The following is a 20,361-nucleotide window of genomic DNA, read 5'->3' as shown; positions in this document are numbered from 1 at the left end:
CACACTACCCTCTATAATGCTGTATTAATAAATACCACCCAGCTAGGCCTGCGAGCTGGAACTGGCCAAGTACTGAGCAAAACGTGACGTTTCATGGATGCCACATTCCGTCTTGGTCTTGCCCTTCCATCTGCCCGACCGCTCGTCCTCTCCGTCGGCAACAGCAACCGTCAGGTGCCAGTCGCCAATCAGCTTGTATCCCAAATCAAGCAATTCGTTGTAAGGAACGTTGTTTTCCGTGATGTACGCCTTCACCTGGGCAAAGTCCCAGTTCCACAACGGGTTGATCTTGATAATTCCGCTCAGCTGCTCCACCTCCACCACCGGCAAGGCAGCACGGGCTCCTCCTTGGGACTTTCTGCGTCCTGTAAGAACGGCATTCACGCCGAGCTCCTTGTAAGCTCTTTGGGAAGGCTCCACCTTGACAAGAAAATCGTAGAGATCGTCGTTGCTTTCCCAAAGCGAGTCGCCGTGCTTCTTGGCGAACTCTTCCTCGTTTTCCACATCCTTGGGTTTGTAGATGTGCAACTGTGGATTGTACTTTTGCTGGACTTTTTCCACCAACTCGTACGTCTGCGGGAAATGGTGCAAGGTGTCGATGAAGATGAGATCCACGGGCTTTGTTTTGGAAATCATATCGAGAATCACCAACCCCGTGAGTCCAAAAGCGGTGGTTTGGTATAAATGGGGGAAGGTCACGGCGGCCCACTGGAGCACCTCCTGCGGCGAGAGCTGCACCAACGTTTTGTTCAAATGGTCTATGTGTTCCTGGGATAGCGAGATCATCTTGTACAACGGGAGAAGAGCCTTTGACTAATCCAAACCTCTGGATAGGTTCTGGAGTAGGCTGCACAAGTCACGTGAGTTTTTGCAATCGAGCCGCATCGTTGATGTGCACGTGATGCAGCACGTGCATCACATGATGTATCACGTGAATTCCAATAAAATATCCATTGCATTTTTCGTTTCTGCCGAAAATCTCCCCGTTGACAGCCGTTGTCGCAAATGTCACCTCCCAAGCCTCAATTTGCCCGTCGGGCGCCACAGTGATAAGTCCGAAGCCCATTCTGTCATTACGAGCCGGCTCGTAAATACGGTACAGTACTGGAGGGGAAATGGCCATATGACACCCGTCGGAAGCCCTGGCTTAGCTACCCGCTTCTGTGCAGGACATGACGTTGGATTCTTCTCGTAAATGGCTGCAAACGAACATAAAAAGGAGCGCTTGCGCCGTTTTACCAATTTTTTTATTTTTTCGCCAATGACCGAAATAGCACAAGTTGACGAGGCGCTAGAAGCGTTCAAACAGTACCTATATGAGTTAGAGCAGGCTGTCCAAAGGCAGGTTGACCGGATGCTGCTTCCCCTAGGCCAGCGGGCTGGTTTATAGTGATGAATTGATGAATAAATAATGAATTTGGAAGAGAATTGAGTAAGTGGAAATTTGAGTAAATTAGTGAATTTATGAATGTACGGTTTTGGGTTTTGCAGTGTAGGAGGTGGGCCTAGGCTTGTTTCGGAGTGAAACAGGGGGGATGGTATTTGGTGAAATTGTGGCAGACGAGAATGAAAAAAGGGGTCAAGTAGGTAGAATGACGTTTTTCTGAAATTGGGTATTGGCAAATCTGCCGGACCGAAGTAGCTCAGTGGCTACAGATAATTAAGGTAACAAAGCATCAGATTTGCGGTCCATCAATGTCTGCTGTTTCCGGGGATTGCTTAAGAAACTAATAATGAAATTTCAGATAATGATAAATCTTAGCCAATTCCCGACGGCGGGAATGGAGGTGGAGTATTCGGAGCAAGACCACCAAAGAACCGAGCATGTGGCTCTGATCTGCAAGGGTCCTTGTGTAACTATTTTTACGAAATCGCCAATGCTGTTTAGTTGCTCACCGTTTGCTGTTTCGGCATTCCAAGGTGCTTAACTTTTCTTTGTAAAGCTCCCGCCATGTTCATTGTGAGACATCGCCGACTATTGTTGATATACGAGGTTTGGTTGCTTTCGTAGGGTTTACTTTTGGGGGTGTTTGAAGTCAAAAAAGTGAATAGATTCTTTGGAGCCGTCATCCAGGATAACTGGGGTCGTCTAGAAAAACTTCCGCTTTCTTAGAAACCAGGATGGAGGGGAATAAGCCTGAGCTTGTCAAATGCACCGTTGCCTCAATGGCTATTGTACTGGGCTATAGTTGCACAACAGGTGCAGAAATAAGCTTCGGCATTCGGATTACTGCCGGTTCCGTCTGTAGTAGCAGTGTAGTCTTTATTGTCTGTATACTTGGCGCTTGGATGGATCAGGAAACCAGGAAATCCCAGGAATGCCCCTGATTGACTTGAGGTATTGTGCTGGAGTTTCGTAGTGAATTCTAATGGAACGTAATGGAATACTTGTTTCGACTTTTTTTTTATTTTTTTTTTTTTTCAAAACTATACCTCCCTTTTGTGAGAGCTCTTCCCTTGCACCTTCTCAATCCATCACCTACTCCACCACCACCTACTCCACCACCTACTCTACAAAACATTTTCAATTTTATTTATTTTTTTCTTCTTTTTATATAATTTTTTTGGTAGTTCCACGGCGCCTCAGAAGGCCTTGTGGTAGATGTTGAAGTCACCAGTCTCCATCGTCTGGATGTCCCAAAGAGGATTGGCATCTCTGTAATTGGGGACTGGACTGGTGGGTTCAGGTAAACTGAAGTTCGTCAACAACGGAATCCACGTGGTCTTGCGGCGTTTCTCGAATGTGGGCTCGACGTGAAGAACCTCAAAAGGGTTCTTCTGGGGAAGAAGGTCGAACCGAGAAACGGCGGCTTTTCTATGGAGTGTCTTCTTGAACCGCTTATAACGGGACTTTTCCATAGAAATCAAAAGCGAAACCGGCTTCTTGGAAGCTCTGGCACGAGGAGGCTTGACAAACTCGTCAAAGTCCTCGGCGGCCGTTTCATAGACGGACTCGTCATCGGAAACGCTGCCACAGTCGAAGAAACTGTCGCCGGAGAAGCTGGTTTCCGAAACGTCGCCTGAAACGTTCGAAACATCGTTTGAAACGTCGCTTGAAACGTCGCTTGAAACGTCGTCTTCCAAGTCGCTGAGACTGGCAATGGAACTGGGCATCGAGACAGCCTCGGCGTTTTCCAAATCGACATCCTCCAACCAGGCTCCAATAGCCTCGGGGTTGAAGATTCTTTCGTGGTCGACGTAAAGATCCTCGAGTTCCTCGGAGTCGCTCAAGGCAACAACTTGAGCAGAAGGAACATTGGTCTGGGAAAACTGGGGAAGGTTTTCATGCTGAGTAGCATTAGTGGAGCTCTTTTGCTCCTGAGAGGCAGTGGTGATTCCTTCAATCAATGAAGAGCCACTGCTACCCTGGTAGTCGGTGAAGCCAGGGTAAGGGTTGGTCGTGCAGCCTTGGTAGCCGCAAAGAGGGTCTGAGTAACCTCCAGCAACTAAGTTCATACCTGCTGCAGCCAGGCATACCAAGTTGTGGTGATGGTTGGTCAGACACTGTGGGTTCTGGACCTGGGGGTCCTCCGTGGAGGAGCCTTGCTTGAAGATGAAACGCTGGATAGTCTCGGTGAGAGCCTTGAAGGCGGCTCTGGTAGTCTTTTGTTCGTGCATCTTTGAAGTTTGAATCTCTGAAACGTTTTCGAAAGCTGACATATGAGGAAGTGTGGTGGGATGAAGAAGAAAAAAGTGGGAGGATGGCCCTCTATTTATGTTCCGCCGGGTGGGCTCTGGAAGGAGGTGTCATCGATGGTTGCAAATGGGAAACTCCAGCGGTGAATTATTTTTTAGCAAAAAACGGTGGATTTGTTGTCTGGGGGGTTGTCGTAGTGCCACAATAGAGAATTTGGATTTAGAAATGGAATTAATGGAACGGCGTGAAAGCCCTGGTTTCTGGCTACATTTTGATGTTGATAATTTGTGTAGAGGTGTATTGTGGAGATGGTAGGTGAGCATTGAAGTTGGAAAAACCCTGGACCAGGTACAAAAAATTTGATCAAAATGGGCACCCTGGGAAGTGCAAAAATTGTCCAAAAACCGTCAAGTTCTTCCAGAGCCTTCTTTGGAGAGCATTATTTTCAAGCCATGTAATACAAGTTTTTTATTTTTGAAGCGAGACAGTCATCCAAACGGCCCTAAGAGGCATGTCTAAATTTATTTTCTCAGAATATGTCACGCATGCCTTAGAGTCGCAGAATTATAATCTGAACCTCCCTTTTTGGGTGGAAAATTATCAAAGGTACGTTTAATTTTCGTCCAAAGAACCTTCTGGGTCGCCGAACTATACTGAACAAAGAAGTTTCTGGATAGAAATGGGGCTTTCATTTTCAAAGACTGTGACAAAGAGCGTATTGAGGGAATTGGAAAAGATGTTCATCCAGAAAATACGGACACCCTAGTAACTTTCATCCTTTAGAGGAAAACGAGGTTTTGCAACCACTCCCTTTGAGCGAACGCACGTAACGACAAATTATACCAAGTACGTCATAATATACAATAGCCTTCAATGTGATAAATTGCATCTTTTCTGTATAATTTCCCACCCTAATTACATCTAATAACTCCATCACTTCCTTCCATGCCATTACACTAGTCCGTGGTGTACAGGTGTGTCACCTACTTCTGTACCACAATCGCCTTCAGCTTCTACCACCCAAGATGACCATTGAAAACAGAGATGACGCGTTTGCAGGGCTCATGAAAGACCTCAATATTGAGGTTCAGGATTACAATCACAACGAGCTCTCCAAATTGGACTATCAACGTCTCGCTGGGTTGAAAGACGAGGTGGAGGTGCTGCTCACTTCCCTATTCGACACGCTAAAGCACCGGTACAACTGCGATATGGAGCTGCCGCTTGTAATTGACGGTTTCCCACGTAGCGATATTGACGTGCTAGCTGTCAGGCTTATCAGAACCAAGATCATTCGTCTACGAAACGACCACAAATGCATTCTCGGACTTCTTGAGGAGCAGTTGATCAAGCAGCTTCAAGCTGGAAGTGGAAGTGCTCCTGAAGCTCAATCTGCTAGAGTTGCCCCACAGAGAATCATCCCCTTTGCCTTGGTGAAGAGCGTCGCAGAGAGCAGCCCAGCACAGAAGTCCGGGTTGCAAGAAAACGACAAGATAGTCGTATTTGGCGAGGACGTCCACGCTGGAAACCACAATAAGTTGAGTGCCGTGGGCAACAAGGTTAAGGGCAACGTGGGCAAGGAGATCGTGGTGGAGGTACTTCGGGGTCAGAACAGGGAGACGCTCATCTTGACCCCTACGCCAGACTGGCCCGGCCAGGGCCTTCTCGGGTGCCACATTGTGCCTTACTAGGCGGGCCACGCCGTGACTTACTGCTTCTAGGCATTCAGGATTGGGAGAATGGCGAATTGGCATTTATAGACAATGGACAGGGACGGACTCTGAAGGACTGTAAGCCAGGTGCGCCAGAAGGCCAATTACCTGACCATTTATATGGTTCGATGGTCGAGTGTTGGTGGAAGCCATCGATATTTTCTGTATCCAGATGGACATACTTCAAGTATCTTGAAGTAAAGAGCACTTCAACCGTTCTTCAAAGCAGATCAGGAAAGCATTGTTCTTCAACCTTCAAATTTCTCTTAAAACACCATTCTATTGAAAACAATTCCAATATCCTCCCTCCTCCGCCTCTCCCACATCCTCTAACCAACACACCTCCACCTCATCAACCGCCATGGAGAGTCGACGTGAACGTAAACACATCGCCAGACTCCACCACATAGTCCTCCTTGTCCTCAAGCTCCCAGTCAGTGTCATTAATCAACACCAAAATGCCTGGTCTGACGGTTCCCTCTTCAATAAAGACAGGAATGTCTTTCTCGTGCTCGATGATCGTTTTCGTGATATGGTCAATGACGTCTTTCATGGTGGCCTCGCCCTCTTCCAAAGGAAGAGACAAGCGATGTTCCCTGACTTTACCAGAAATCACGTCGAGGCCGCCGAGAAACTCTACCTTTATCTTGATCATTGGAGGTGGATGAGATGGAAAACGCGAACACTATGTAGAGATGGACCAGGCAGTGATACACATTTGACAGTGATACACATTTGACTACAGCAATTTCTGTCAAAAACAAAAAATAGAGATTTCAATTGTCCCATCGAAATCAATCCCCTTCAGCTCAATTTGCCCACTTTCCAAAACCTCCTTGATGGACCCACCGGCTAGTGGCTGCGAAATACACCCCGTGCTTCAGCCCGTCCATACCCCAAACAAGGATCAATGACCTAATAAGGAATGTGTCAAAACAGATTCTCCTGCCTTGGGAAAAGCCTCCCTTAGTTAAACCACGCAGCGCTCTGCAAACTCCCGCCCACATTCCTAACTGGTCTACATCAGCCTCGATTTCCCCGATCTCTAGGATTTTCTCATTTGAATATCCATGCTGGCTTTCGTAAAGAATGATCATTTATCTCCAGGCGCAGCTGCTGCTCCCACGGGGCAAGGGCCTTGGCGAGGCTCTTTTTCGAATTAGGTTTGGCTGAAAGGCCCATGAGGAGTTGCCGACGGGGGTTATATATTGTTTTACGTTTTTCTGCTTGTAATGTTTCTGGTCTCTTCTGCTTGGAGTTTACTGTTTACTCTGTGGATTTTTTGTGATTGTCATCATGAGCCTACTTTCGATTTTGACCCTGTGGATGCATGCACTGGTTAAGTGGAGGTCTTCAAGACACCACAGAAGGAGGACTTTTGTGCCGTATCTTTTTGACGTTTCCGAAGCGGCGTGCCTTCTTTTTTGATTTTTTGGAGGGCATTTTTGAATGGTATTCGGGCCATTTGTTGGAATGGTGTGGTGATTGACAAAAATGAAGGCAGACTGTTGGGAAATGTCAATTAGGGTGAGGAACGGTAAATGGCAGGTGACAGGCAAAGTGAGCAATTGAGTTGGTGGAGAGCTGATCCTGGCCTGTTTGGTGATAATTCTACGTTAATGGCGTTGGTTTGGTCACTGAATAAGTGGAACGCTCAGCTTGAACCACTCGAGATGACAGTCAGTCACTTGGCCTAAATGAGAGAGCAATAACACTATCTACTCAAAGGGCTAAATCAATATCAAACAAGAGCAAGCTTAGCTCAATTGCAAAATAAGAAAAAAGCATGCCAGTCAATTTGAGCAGTCTGTCCAAATTTCGCAGCCAATGCACCCACCATGTATCTGACACAACAGCATTAAAAGAGAAAAATGAAAAACAATACACATCTAGCATTTATTCAATGATGTAGCTATACCTCGAATATCCGTTTATTGTCGATTTTGACCTTGTCCATTTAAAACCACCCTCCCTCGAACAGTGCCACCACGTAATCTCTTCAAATTGCCACTAAATCACCACATTCAAACTCAATTATACAAAATACCCAAAAACACCAAAACCCACCACCATTTGCCATCCCCACTTGCAAAATGCCACCTGTTTTGCCACCTTTGGTTCGCCACTTTAGCCTCCAGAACCCAAACCGACCTGCACACAGTGCGCACACGTCAACCCGAAAACCACCTTTTCAACTTCAACAACCACAACCATGCACTTTCTGGCCCGGATTACCGCCCTTTTCGTGCTTATCTCCACAGCATGGGCCTTGCTTTCGTCATTGCCCGAGACGCAGGTCTTGGTCATGTACGACGCGACATTGTCGCTGCCTGAAGAAGCCAACTTGGACCATCTTCTAGAAGTCAACGACAAATACAAGGTCAGCTACGTGGATTACGCTGACGATGCAGCCCAATTGTTTTTGGGTGAGGATTCTATTTATAGCCACGTGGTGTTCTTGCCTTCGCTGAAGCGTAGCGCTGCTGCCACCGGTATCGTGGACAAGTTCAAGTTGCTTGAATTCTTCAACAAAGGTGGTAATGTGTTGGCTGTGCTGGGTGCCGAGAGCGCTTTGCCTGAACACGTGCGTTTGTTTTTGAACGAAGCTGGCATCTACCCTGCTCCTAAGGGCTTTGTGGTTGAGGACCACTTTGAGAAGGTGTCTGTGGGAGCCTCCAACGTCGTGGAGCCCCGCATCATTGGCGCTGCCGAAGTTCCAGAGTACAAGGGCACGGCTGCTTTGGTCAGCAACAACGCCTTTGCGCTTCCCCTCGTCAAGGGTGCCAAAACCTCGTTCACCGCCAGCCCCAAGGATTCTGCGTTGATCGCCGAGAAGACATGGACTTTGGGCGAGCAGTGCTTCTTGGCCGCTGCTTTCCAGGGTCTCAACAGTGCTCGTATCGCTTGGGTTGGTTCTGAGCAATTGCTCAACGAGGACTTGGTCCGCTGGGTGTTCCAGGAGAAGGGCGTGTTGAAGTTGCAGTTTGTTGAGCACTACAAGGCTGACGAGCCAGGTCTCTCCGACCGCACGCAGTACAGAATCAAGAACGATGTGGTGTACACGGCCGGTGTTTCTGAGTGGAAGGACGGCCAGTGGGTGCCATACGTTCCTGCTACCGAGGACGACGTCTTGCAATTGTCTTTCAAGATGTTGGACCCATACCAGCGTTTGAACTTGACCGCTTTGGGCCCTGGCGCCTCTACTGAAAACGGCCCCGATGACTTGACCATCTTCTACGTGAACTTCACCACCCCAGACCACCACGGCATGTTCACATTCGAGTTGGACTACAAGCGTCCTGGCTTGACTTTCATCGAAGACAGACGCGTGGTCACCGTGAGACACTTGGCCAACGACGAGTACAAGCGTTCGTGGGACATCCCCAACTCCTGGTTGTACTTGGCGACTTTTGGCACCGTCATCGCTGCGTGGTTCTTGTTCGTCATGAACTTCTTGTACATTGGCGAGAAGAAGCCCAATGGAGCGTCTGCCGCCAAGGAGGCTGCAGAGAAGAAGGCCGAAAAGAAATAGCTGTATAGATCCAATTTATGGGAATAACTGGTTTGCGCACGTGACCCCATTTCGTTAAGTAGGTGAGAAACGCATCCAGCGACAAGTAGGTCCAAAGATCACCATGTCTGAAAAAGTATCAGAAGAGCAGAAAACGCAAGCTCTTCAAATCCAATACAACAATTTCCAAGAGGCTCTTACGGAATTGCAGACTCAGCTTTCCTCCATAACGTCTCAAGCACAGGAACATGGTATAGTCGACAAGACGCTTTCAAGTATTCCACCTGAACAAAGAGGCGGCAGGAAATGCTTCAAGATGATTGGCGGTGTTTTGGTGGAGAAGTCTGTTGATGACGTCATCAAGCTTCTAGATGAAGAGAAGAAGGAGCTCGAGGCGTCCAAGACAGCGCTTGAGAAGGAACTCGTGGAGACGAAAAAGAAGATGGACGAGTGGATCACGAAAAACAAGGTCAAGGTGGTCAGGCAGTAAGCCAGGTTATAGACGTTAATGAAGAATGGATAGACGGTGATGTAGCCGGGAGGATTGAGCGGTGATTGAAGTGAGGAGACAGAATTTTCAGAGAATGAATATTGGCAATGGGAATTAATAGACTAGATTTGGCAATTTCAACTAATATATTCGAATTGAAATTTGAGGAGACTTAATGAGGTCTAGGTTTAAGAAAACATTGAGCTTTCTTCATTGACTACTAAGTCTCAAATGCCTATATTTCATTCACAAACTCCAACTTTCACCACTTCAACTCCTTCGAAACATTGGTTCACGAGAGTATATGTTTAAATATCAACTACTCAACATTTCCCCAGCTTCTCTACTCATCACTTCCCTCTCACCATCAGTTAAACACTCGGTCTCTACATCCCTTCCATAACAATTCCTTCCCTATAAATATACAAATCAAGCAGCACTGGTCACGGAGCGCAGGTACTCCACACGTGCCTCAGTGTCACGGCCCTCGTCCCTGTTGATAGCTTCCCATTTGGGCTCGTCCTTGAAGAGTCTCATGGCCTTGACATACTGCAATCTCTTGGACAAGGTGAAACGGTGGTAGATGCCCGCAGGCAAAACCAACAAGTCGTTTTTGTTGAGCTTGGCACGGATCCAGCGGTCCTGTGGGTCTCTGACATCGAAAAAGCCCTCTCCATCCAAAATGTATCTGATCTCCTCATCCTCGTGGTAGTGTTCTTTGTAGAACTGGGCCATTTTGGCATCGAAGGCGCTTTGGTCGCCCTTGAAAGTGTCCAAGTTGAGCGCAATCTGGTCTCTGTTCTTGTAATCTCTGTCTTTTGCAACCTGTTCTAGCTCGTCCATATTGTCAATGTAGCGGTAGAAAACGCCGATTTCCGCCAACCTGTCCTCGGGGACGGGCACACCGGAATCGTGGTCCTCGGTGAAATTCTCGGGCGTGTCTAGGTTGTCGTGGTAGTAAATAGCGACCATTGGAACTTGTAGAAGGTGGAGATATGAATAAGCAATTGGTAATTGGAACAAGCACCGCATGTAATTATGCACGTGATTCGTGGCACGTGGACATATTTTCAGTGGCAGTTTTCGGGGCCCTCCTGGGAGATTTGTAACAATAAAGGCGTTGTGTTTAGAGCTTTTGGGCTACTGTTTTGATTAGTAGTTGGAAAGAAGTATTTATAGCTCCAGAGGGTGAAAAAAATGCACAGTTAAAGAGGACCCTTGCACGTGACCTGACTCCACAGTTTCCTCGTGGCCCACAATGCATGAATTGTATTCACAGTAAGCACGTATATATAATTTGCAGTGTTTACCTTGTCAGTAATTAGAAAGCAAATTCGTGATGCTTATTACAAAGCAGCGCTTCGTTCTCTAGCTTGCGTGTGTCAAAGGGTCAGTGCAGACTTTGGCTGCAAAATGTGACAATGCACAAAATTTCACCACAACGGCTCTTCCGTATCAAAAATTAGTATTCCGGTCTTTTTAAATTGCAAATACTTGGCTATAAGGTTGTTTCCTGCTGAAAATCTCTGTTCGATTCATGACGTCTCTCATACTGATGCAACCCTTCAACGATTCGACTCAGAAACAATGCCCTCTACTAAATGGATTACATAGAATTCAGGCTTGGTACCATTTAAATTTAAAGTAAGAATTAGAAGTATCTCCGTATCATGCACCCTCGATGCCAGTACCTCTCACTTCCATCATGCAACCCATGTTCCACCACCCACGTAAATCCAAATACATTTCCAGCTAATAGGCCAATCTCTTTCAACAACTGGCCTTCTAAAAAAATTGTATTTCCTTATTTAACCAACTGCCTCCCCCCCTCGATACTCCCTCATAAGTATACCTCCCACTGGTGATGGCCTACATAGTGCGAACATCAACACTTCCTACTACTACTAGCATGTCTCGATACCAACAAAATATCGAGCAGCAGCTCCAGCTGCAGGACCGTAAGGGTCTCCATCGACGGGCACTTGACCACGGTAACTCCATGGGCCGCTACTATCTCCGAAAATCCATGGGCGACACGAAATACCACATTGGAGAAGTCAGACCGGAATCATCGTACCTCATTGACCTTCTTCCGGCGATTGCGTACGGCTCGATGCCGACCAACCCGGCCGTGCTTGACGTGCAGTCCAAGTTCGTCCATTTATCGCTGAACAAAGCAAAGCATTCCATCAACACAGTGAAATGGACACCGGAAGGTCGTAGACTTGTGGTGGCATCCCATTCCGGAGAGTTCACCGTGTGGAACGGCATGACCTTCAATTTCGAAACCATCATGCAGGCACACGACCTGGCGGTGCTTTCGTTGAAATACAGCCACGACGATGAGTGGCTTTTATCGGGAGATCAGGATGGTTTGGTCAAGTACTGGCAACCCAACTTCAACAACGTCAACATCGTGCAGGCACACACGGACGCCGTCAGAGATATAGCGTTCTCGCCCAACGATAGCAAGTTTTTGACGTGCCTGGACGACTCGCTGGCGAAGATCTGGAGTTTCAATAATGCTAAAGAAGAAAGAACGCTTTCCGGCCATCACTGGGATATCAAGTGCGCCGATTGGCATCCAAACTTGGGGTTGGTCGTCACGGGATCCAAGGATAACTTGTTGAAGCTCTGGGACCCCCGTGCCGCTGAATGTGTCACGACTTTGCATGGATTCAAGAACACGGTGATGAAGACAAAGTTTCAAAAAGTCGGCACAAACCGCCTTTTGGCCTCTGTATCCCGAGACCGTTCTTGCCGTGTCTTTGACTTACGAACCATGTCTGACTTTGTCATTATCCGTGATGCCGAAGCAGACCTTTCCAGTGTGGAATGGCACCCTGTCCATGCTGGTCTCCTTACTACTGGTGCCTACGACGGATCCATGGCACACTACATTTTGGATAAGTACATCTCCCCTGATCCTGATAGCCGTGGTGGAGGCGTTGATGCTGTTCATAGGGTACCTTATGCTCATGAGAAGGCCATTCATGCTTTGGAGTACCATCCGCTAGGGCACATCTTGTGTTCAGCGGGAAATGACCGTTCGGCAAGATTCTGGTCCCGTGCTAGACCAAACGACCCAAGAGCATTCAAGGACCCACCATACACCAACGATAAGAATGGTGCATGGTACTACAGTGTGAATAACAATGTGAATGCTGTGTTGGAGGACACGCCAGCCTCCTCTGTGGGTCAGGCATACGCAAGCCAAGCCGATGTTGTGCCGGGCTTGAGGAACTTGACCTCGAATATTCCCGGTCTAGGGGAGTCATAGAAGTGATGGGAAGGAGAATTTGGGAAAGAGGCAATGATCCAGGATGTCAGGGCATGAAATCTAAAACAGGAAACCTGCTGATATCAACCTCCCACGATTCACACTATACTACTTTGGTACTCACCAGCCAGTCTAAAATATGACACCACCGGCCTTGATTCAGTGAAAAACACAACTCGGACAAGCCCGGGACCGTGGCAAGATTCTCGTGAGCAAGTCTATGATTGAGCCATCTTGTTGACTCATTCTTGTGCCCCTGATAATCGAAAAAGTAAATCTGGCATTGGATCCAGCATCTATTGCGCCACAGCGGACCTTCAACACGAAAGCCAAGATTATTATAGTCAAACGATGGGCCCACGTCTCCGTAAATAGAGTGCAAAAAAATAGAACAGTTTAAATCATCCAATCAGTAAAACCTTATTCTACGGTCAGCCGTGTGTAGTCTATCCTTGTATTCCTCCTGGATCATCCAGGACTTCTATAATCTAAAAACCTAAAACCCAAATTCCAATTTCCTTGCCCCGTGGGGCTTCTATACCTTATGCCTGTTGTGATAACTTGTAGAACGAGTCCACTGCCGCGTGGTAACGCTCTCCATGCATCTTATAGTAGTTGCCAGCAAAAGCAGAGAACAACTCCTCCACCTCATCATGCTGCTTTTCAGAAATGATGCTGTAGCTTTGAGTGTTCTTGGCGTTCTGAATGCTGATGTATGTCGACACAACGTCGCTGGCCTTCTCCAACTCTTCGGGCAGAATAGCCTCATAAACCTTATAATAATGAGATGACCTCTGCTTGAAGTCGGCGATCGCCTCGGCCACGGAGCGGCCAGTGTAGTCGCCGTTGGTGGTCTTGCCGTTCACGTTGAAGGTCAAAAGACGCTGGTCAGTGCAAGAGACGTCCAACACAATGACGTTGGAGAACGACACATCGCAGTTTCTGACGATCTCAAGCATCTTGTCACGACGGCGACGGGTGGTGTTGGTAGCGTCCAAAAAGCCGACGTTGATTCTGTTGTTACGGAAGTCCTCAAGCATCTGCTCCATGGCGATGGCGGCAAACTGCTCTCTTTGTTCCTGAGCAGCAGCGTTGTCCGGGTTGAAGAAGTCAGCGTCACTGAATGTTCTTCTGAGCTGTCTTCTGACGTTACCAGCGTTGTAAATCTCGCACTTGTAGTCGTGGTTCTCCAAGAATGTGGCCAACTGCTTGCAAACAGTGGACTTTCCAGAAGCTGGAAGTCCAACAAGCATCACCAAGGTCTTGGATTCGACTCTCTTGCGTAAAAGCGAGGAAACCTCTTCAGCACGTGGCACCTCATATATGGGCGAGGTGGAAGGCGTGGTGGTATAGGAGGTGATGGTCAAAGGCGAAGTTTCGATCTTTGAAAATAGCAGATTAAGCGATGTGTTGGAGTTGTTGGGACTGAGGATGGGCTTCATATTCGTCTCGGGTCGTATGTGGGAAAACAGTAGCTCCATGTTGGAAAGATTAATTTGTAACTTGTTTTTAAATTTTTTTTCGTTGACGAAGTAGAGGGTGGGCTGTTGTGGTTTTATGGTCAGTTCGGCGATGCGGGATGGCTGCGAAAAAATACTCCTCTCGGATTAACTGTGGCCAAATCTGCCGAAATGGGCCAACGGAGCAGAGTCACCCTGCAGGATCCACCTGGTGATGGCCCTTGTGCTGACGTAACGTGTGCAGGTCATGAGATAACCGTGCTTCTCGGTCCACCGGGTGTGAGTCAGTAGCCTGGCTCAGCGGATCCCACCATATCCACTTTAGGCACTTTTCACGCCTTCTCCCCTTTTTGAAGGATTCCCCTTTCTTCCTTGCACCCTTCCTTGCAGCTCTCGGATCTCCCCCACTTTCGAAAAATACCGTAGCACGTCCACGTTCAGATTTTTCAGTTTATCCGTGCCTTTGGGCTGCATGGACGACGTAAGCATACTGCTAACTTTTCTCATGGCGTCCATGTACCGATCTCTCGTGAAAGTGTTACGGTCCCCCGGTTGACTGCAAATAGGATTGGCGATTTTGTACTTGACTTCGAAATGGTCCGCCAGACAGCTGGGGTATGGGTGTTGTTTGTACAGCTTCTTGCCGTTGAAGAACTGGTCCACGAAGATGGTGTACCCAAGTACAGGAGCCTTCTGCGCTAGCGAGAGGTTGAGTTTGTCGAGTTCTTTTCTGAAATGTTCGAGATTTTTGGCTCTCTGTTCTTGGGTAATGTCTTCCTTGAAAGAGGTCTGGAAATTACCCAGGAACGTTTGTAGCTCTTCTTCCTGCTCTGGCGTAATAGGAACGGCAGAGGCATAGAGCTTGGAGCCTTTTTTGTCGTCACCTGCCTTCCACAGGAAAATGAGCCTGAACGCCGTATCTTTGTAGCCCAATGCTTCTAAATCAGCAATGGCCCTGTCCATCACAGACGTCCAGATGTCCAACGACGCCTTAAACTGAAGGGTAGCGACTTTTTGGGGAAGATTGTCTTCGGGAAGCGTCACCTCCTTCTGCTTGACTTTGTCGTTGATAATTTTCGCCTGGACATGCAGATCGTTGTAGAAAATACGGTCAATCTCCTCCAACGGCAAGTACTGGAAACCAAAGAACTTGCGGATATTGTGGTACGCCACAAAGATTCCGTCCATCTGTCCGATTCGAGCCTGGAAAGCGTACTTGAGAAGAGCTCCTGTTCGAATCAAATCGTCAAACTCACGAGAAAAGGACTCGTACGGACCCGTTTGTCTCCAGATTTGGTAGGTGTTGTTGGCAGCATCACTGAGTCTATCCTGACGAATGGCACACACTGCACGGGTCTTGAGGTCAAATGTTCCCGTTCCAGGAAGTCCATCCTGGTAGCAGTCAAGCTGCGATCTCATAAGAAGCTTGCCACAGGAAATGTAACTATAGGCATTTTGATCGTTCATGACGGCTTCCTTCAGTGATTCTGGATTATCGAGAAGGTAGTTCTTGAAGTCTTGTTCTGTAGTTGTCAAGAATGCCTCCAAGCAGTGTCCCATGGCGCTAAGCAAGATTTCTGTATCGCCCGACTTATCTGAGGAAACAGAATACACAGACTTGCCAGCCTTGTTTTTCTTGCCCTTAGGCAGCACAATCACCGAGGCTGGGAGCTCGAGCACGGTTCTGTTGAAACGGGGAAACTCAAAGCGAGGGCTTTCCTTGGTGCCACTGTAATTATTGAGAAGAAGGTAGAATTTCGTGAGAATCGGCGTCATGGACGACGTGGACGAGTAGTAGGAAAGGTTGTGTTTTAATGCCATGTTCAAGAGCACCTTATCCTTTGGGACGGAGATGAACGGCTGCACCTTGTCGAAATCGAAATTCTCATACTTCACAATATTCTCAAGGTAGGTGGAAAAATTGTATGTCTTTGTCCGTGGATCCTTGAGGAAATGCACGCCGGGGCGGAATAGCACGCTTTTAAGGTTATGCGAGAGCCTGGGCACATCCGGTCGTCTTGTAGCTCTTCCATTATAAGGACCCGAGTACTTTCCGTCTTTGTATGAATAAGATTTGATGTGGAGCCTGTCTGGCGGTCCATGGCCAAAAACGTCCTGGTAAGGCACCCCACGTGGTCTATGGTCACCGTCCTTAGTATCACTAAGCCGTTGTTTCAAATCCTTCTTCCCATGCTTTCCAATAGACAAACTCTCTTCAAACTGTCTGAGCAGCTCGTGATCCTCAAATGCCTGGTCGAGACGGTAATCCGGCTCTTCTTTTCCTCCATATAGCGTTCTGAGCTTCTTGATCTCGAGCTGGAGCTCCTCAAGCCGTTCCTCTAGATCTTGTCTTTCGACACTGACGGGTTCCTGGGTCTCTGCTGCCAGCGACACGCGTAGCGACGTACTGAATTGCTTTTTGTGAAGGAGGCTTAGGCGCTGTCGAAGCGCTGATTGGCTGAAGCGTCTGTGGAGCATTGCCGGTGGTGTTTTGCGTGGTAGTAGCAGTGGTGATGTCTTCTCGATGAGGAAGATCTGCGCGCAGTGTGGAGGTGAAGAGTTGGTGGATTTAGTGGGGTGGATGAGTTGTGGAATTTGGTTTTGTATTTCGTTGATAATTTTGTTACATTGGAGAGATTTGAGTTTATGTTATTCTTTTTAAAAAATCTTGTTGTTTATGGTGGATTTGGTGGGTTGCTTGAGTGCACTGAATGGGTGCAAAATACGCTATTGAGATGTCTCAAGCCAACCAGAATGACTGGAACGTCAGGGTGGTACTTTGAAAAGTTTTTAATTCAGTTGGAGTATCCAGAAGACTATACTGATAATTTACTCAATATTAAAATTTGGCATTCCTAAAACCTCCTTGTATGTTTAGCCCTACCGGTAGTTGCTTCCTACCATGCCTCTTCATTTACCTTAAAGATTGACGAATCGTGATTTCTATCATTTGACGTTTCTTATTATCGTCCATCAAACTATTCTTTAAGGCTACTTCCTATGTCAGATGGAGGTCTATCAAATTCGAGTCAAATGAGCCTTCATTAGAGATATTAGCAACCTTGTTTCAACACTCCAGGCCACAAAACCATGGAAAAACTCCAAACTTATTCTAATACCAACTTAGACTGTCCAACCTCTACCGCCTACACTCACTCATCAGAATACTCTATTAATTGGTCTCTACTAATCGTACACCTTCCTGTCAAGCTCACGGAGCACATTGGCCACGGACTGGACCTCCACTTGCATGCCTCGCGTGGTAAGCTTGCCCACAAGCGAGGTAAAGTCCACACTGTTGAACTTCTTGTGTCTCGAAAGCGTCTTGTATGCGTCAGCACAGGGAATAAATATGCCGGTGGTCGAGCCACCAGGGGTAGTAGGAAGGGGCGTAGACGGCGTTGTGGCAGAACCGAAGCCATTGGGGAGGCTTGTGGAGCTAGGTTGAGGTTCAGGGTTCTTCAGAGGCTCGGTCTCTTCGAGCTCGTTTTTGCCTGGACTAGCCTCAATCGGTAGCTTCTTCTCTGGTCCCAGTCTGGCAAGCGTTGGTCGCGTTTGTGGTTCTGGCTCTCCGCTTGGCTCTTTAGAAGTGGCAGCTCTGCTGGCGACTGTGGTACAGAATAAAGTGGACATTGGGTCGGTCTGGCACTGGGCACACGTTCCTGGGTTACCGGTACATCCCGACTTTGTCTCGGCCTCTTCTTCCTCTTCCTTCTCTTCCTTGGTGACGACTGTGGGCACGGCACCGGGTGTCAAGTTGGTGAATTCACGAATTTCGAGAGTGGGGCCTGGGTGCATCACAGGCAACGATGCTTTGCGCATAGCCGAGGAGTTAAGAAGCGGCGGGAGCGATGTGGAAGCATCTTCGGTCTGTTCTGGTTCGTCGGCTTTTTGCGTTAAAGATTCGTTGATTCTAGCAGCCTCCTTGGCAGCCTCTCTGCACACACATGGAGTGTCATCAGAGCAGAAACCACAGTTCTCCACTGGAGATTCCTCGTTGAACGAGGGATTACTGAGGAAATCCTGCTCCTTCTTCACGGTGACCTTCTCCTTCGAAGGCGACTTCTTGAGACGCTTGAGGTCGGGCATCTTCTTCACAGCAAACTCGGCAGTAAAGTCAATTTCCTGGCCCGTGGAGCTGTTGGAAAGCAGCGAGCCCCGCGTTCTCTTCTTGCTCTTGAGCAGCACAGCTGCCTGAGGGGTGAAAGAATTGAATTGTTCCTCGACTGGCTTCAGCTTAAGACCAATATCTTCGCAAAGACACTGCTCCTTCAAGCACACGCCGCAGTCAAACTCGTCGTTATTTCCGTGGCTATGACCCTTGCCGTCTTTATTAGGCGTAGCGTTCTGGGAAGTAGGGCTGATGAGGCTGGACTTGTTAGAAGGCACATGACGGAACAACAGGGCAGCTGGAGGCGAGTCGGCGCTGGGAGCGGGCAGTATCTGCTGCACGGAGTACAGCAGCAGTGCTGGAGAGCCCGTGGAGTGGTTGGCAGGCAGCGATTTGGCGAAATTGAGCAAATGCTGAGCGCTTTGGTTGACGTCGAGATTGTAAGCCAGGGACTTCTGGGAAGCGTTGGGATTGGCGTGGAGCATAGCCAGCAGGCCCTGGGAACTCGTGGAGCTTTGGGAGCTGCGCTGGTAGCCGTTTGGCTGAGTTCTCTGGGCAGAAGAGCCCTGGGACATGTGGTACTGGCTTGGAGCCTGGTTTTGACCCTGGCTATACGCTCTAGGCGAAGGCCCGCTGCTGGGAGGATGGTGTGGCGAGGCTGGCGAGCCCATGGACGAGCGGAAGCTGTGGAACTCCAGCTTGAGCTGCTCGATGCTCTTGAGAAGGAACTGGTTTTCGAACTTCAACTTGTTGATTGTGTTGACGAGGCCCATCTCCTTGACCTCCTTCTCCTTCTCGACCTCAAGGAGCTTCTGCTCGAGCTCCTGGACACGCGTGGCCCTCCTTTCTCTGAATGCCCTCTGGGCAGCTCTGTTCTGTGCTTTTCTCTTCAGCGCAGGCGTATCGACGCTGGGCTTGCGGCCCGGCTTGGGGCGTGGCGGAAGCACCCATTCACGCGATGTGACGATAGACGTGACCAGACTACTGGGCGCTGGGGCTATGTTGGAGCCTGGAGAGGCAGATTCTGGCGACAGGGAGTTGAGCGCCATGGCAGACGACGCCGAGGGCGAGGGCGCCAAGCTCGTGCGGGGAGCAATCTGGGGGCCCCGTGTGGACATGTTATTGAAGGATCTATAGGGGAAAAAGGGGGTGTTTCGTTGGCCTCTGTGACGGTGATTAGGAAGATATCGCCAGGGCTGAGTGGGATGAAAAATGAATGGCTCGGTGCACGGGTGTTTGGGGTGCTAAGGGAACCAAAATTTGGCAGGCTCCGGATCAGGCTGTTGCGGGAGGTGTGGCGGCGTTTTTGTCCGAATCCGCTGGCGTGGAGCGTGGGTTTCTAAGGGTGTTGAAGAAGAAAGTAGTAGTTGGTGAGAAACGCCGCGGGAGATGATTGGCACTGATGGTTTAGATAAAAAAGCGCTCGTAAAAAAATCACGAGCTAGCGATGGACACGACCGTGGGGGTGGTTTTGGCAGGGAGGGAGGAAAAAGAATCTGGGCTTTTGTTGAAAAAAACACTTTCAAAATCGTTTTTCAATATCGCCCCGAAATCCTGAAAAATGGACTCAGGGGAAGCAAAGATTGTAGCCAATGGGCGCGGGCCGAAGTCGGCTTTCAGGCATGGGGTCTGGAATGAGCAGTAGCGTGCTACAGAGCGGTGATTTCGAGGGTTCTACGTTTTGGATTTTTGAAATATTGATAGTGGAAAAAAGAGAATGGCTTAGGATGTGGAGGATTGCTTTTTTGTGGAATTGAGCTGATTGGTGGATTAGGTAATCGGGTGGTCCAACGGTTCTGGTCATATGCATCAACCATCAGGTGCTCGCAGTGAAGAGTGTCCGCCTGGTCAGACATTTGTTTTTGAATGACCAGGGAATTTTTAAAAAAGGTAAAAGTTTTTCATGAAGTTCAATGAAAGCCAATAAAAAATACTATTTGCCAATTGAAGCGATTGGGTTGTTGGTTTGGTTGTGGGCTATTATGGGTCCTCGGCACTGCAGCCTGTTTCCAGGGTTCATGCCGAGACCAGTTTTTCCGATAATATCTCTATTCTGTCACTGTGCATAATGGGCCTTTGTTGATAAGACCGGGACGTGTGCAGAAGTGATTTAGGGATTAGTGATTTTGACGGGATTTTGAATTTTGGTTTATAGAGCAC

At 48.2% G+C, this 20,361-nt stretch overlaps 9 protein-coding genes across 9 annotated transcripts; 4 read left to right on the top strand and 5 right to left on the bottom strand.

Moving 5' to 3' along the window:
* Positions 1-42: 42 nt before the first annotated feature.
* MET16 (phosphoadenylyl-sulfate reductase (thioredoxin)) lies at positions 43-786 on the bottom strand (the record flags this gene model as incomplete). The annotated part of the gene is made up of 1 exon (XM_024857298.1): positions 43-786. One exon carries the CDS (start codon positions 784-786, stop codon positions 43-45), a length of 744 nt encoding a protein of 247 aa, XP_024714434.1.
* Positions 787-2,583: 1,797 nt separating this feature from the next.
* Positions 2,584-3,660, bottom strand: C7M61_001903 (uncharacterized protein; the record flags this gene model as incomplete). The annotated part of the gene is made up of 1 exon (XM_024857297.1): positions 2,584-3,660. The coding sequence occupies one exon, from the start codon at positions 3,658-3,660 to the stop codon at positions 2,584-2,586; it is 1,077 nt and encodes a 358-aa protein (XP_024714433.1).
* Positions 3,661-4,662: 1,002 nt separating this feature from the next.
* C7M61_001902 (uncharacterized protein) lies at positions 4,663-5,328 on the top strand (the record flags this gene model as incomplete). The annotated part of the gene is made up of 1 exon (XM_024857296.1): positions 4,663-5,328. One exon carries the CDS (start codon positions 4,663-4,665, stop codon positions 5,326-5,328), a length of 666 nt encoding a protein of 221 aa, XP_024714432.1.
* A 373-nt stretch (positions 5,329-5,701) lies between these two features.
* Positions 5,702-6,004, bottom strand: C7M61_001901 (ubiquitin-related modifier; the record flags this gene model as incomplete). Its single annotated transcript, XM_024857295.1, has 1 exon — positions 5,702-6,004. One exon carries the CDS (start codon positions 6,002-6,004, stop codon positions 5,702-5,704), a length of 303 nt encoding a protein of 100 aa, XP_024714431.1.
* A 1,557-nt stretch (positions 6,005-7,561) lies between these two features.
* WBP1 (dolichyl-diphosphooligosaccharide-protein glycotransferase) lies at positions 7,562-8,881 on the top strand (the record flags this gene model as incomplete). Its single annotated transcript, XM_024857294.1, has 1 exon — positions 7,562-8,881. One exon carries the CDS (start codon positions 7,562-7,564, stop codon positions 8,879-8,881), a length of 1,320 nt encoding a protein of 439 aa, XP_024714430.1.
* A 103-nt stretch (positions 8,882-8,984) lies between these two features.
* Positions 8,985-9,350, top strand: C7M61_001899 (tubulin-binding prefolding complex subunit; the record flags this gene model as incomplete). Its single annotated transcript, XM_024857293.1, has 1 exon — positions 8,985-9,350. One exon carries the CDS (start codon positions 8,985-8,987, stop codon positions 9,348-9,350), a length of 366 nt encoding a protein of 121 aa, XP_024714429.1.
* A 429-nt stretch (positions 9,351-9,779) lies between these two features.
* On the bottom strand, positions 9,780-10,322 carry C7M61_001898 (acireductone dioxygenase (Ni2+-requiring); the record flags this gene model as incomplete). Its single annotated transcript, XM_024857292.1, has 1 exon — positions 9,780-10,322. One exon carries the CDS (start codon positions 10,320-10,322, stop codon positions 9,780-9,782), a length of 543 nt encoding a protein of 180 aa, XP_024714428.1.
* Positions 10,323-11,259: 937 nt separating this feature from the next.
* On the top strand, positions 11,260-12,630 carry C7M61_001897 (cleavage polyadenylation factor subunit; the record flags this gene model as incomplete). Its single annotated transcript, XM_024857291.1, has 1 exon — positions 11,260-12,630. One exon carries the CDS (start codon positions 11,260-11,262, stop codon positions 12,628-12,630), a length of 1,371 nt encoding a protein of 456 aa, XP_024714427.1.
* A 542-nt stretch (positions 12,631-13,172) lies between these two features.
* On the bottom strand, positions 13,173-19,319 carry HAP43 (Hap43p; the record flags this gene model as incomplete). Its single annotated transcript, XM_024857290.1, has 3 exons — positions 13,173-14,132; positions 14,520-16,497; positions 17,278-19,319. The coding sequence occupies 3 exons, from the start codon at positions 19,317-19,319 to the stop codon at positions 13,173-13,175; spliced, it is 4,980 nt and encodes a 1,659-aa protein (XP_024714426.1).
* Between the last annotated feature and the right edge of the window lie 1,042 nt (positions 19,320-20,361).

The sequence above is a fragment of the Candidozyma pseudohaemuli genome, assembly GCF_003013735.1.
Source record: "Candidozyma pseudohaemuli strain B12108 chromosome Unknown scaffold00003, whole genome shotgun sequence".
NCBI classification, from domain to species: domain Eukaryota; kingdom Fungi; phylum Ascomycota; class Pichiomycetes; order Serinales; family Metschnikowiaceae; genus Candidozyma; species Candidozyma pseudohaemuli.
The sequence above is the reverse complement of the archived record's forward strand: the minus strand, read 5'-3'. Positions and strand labels throughout refer to the sequence as shown.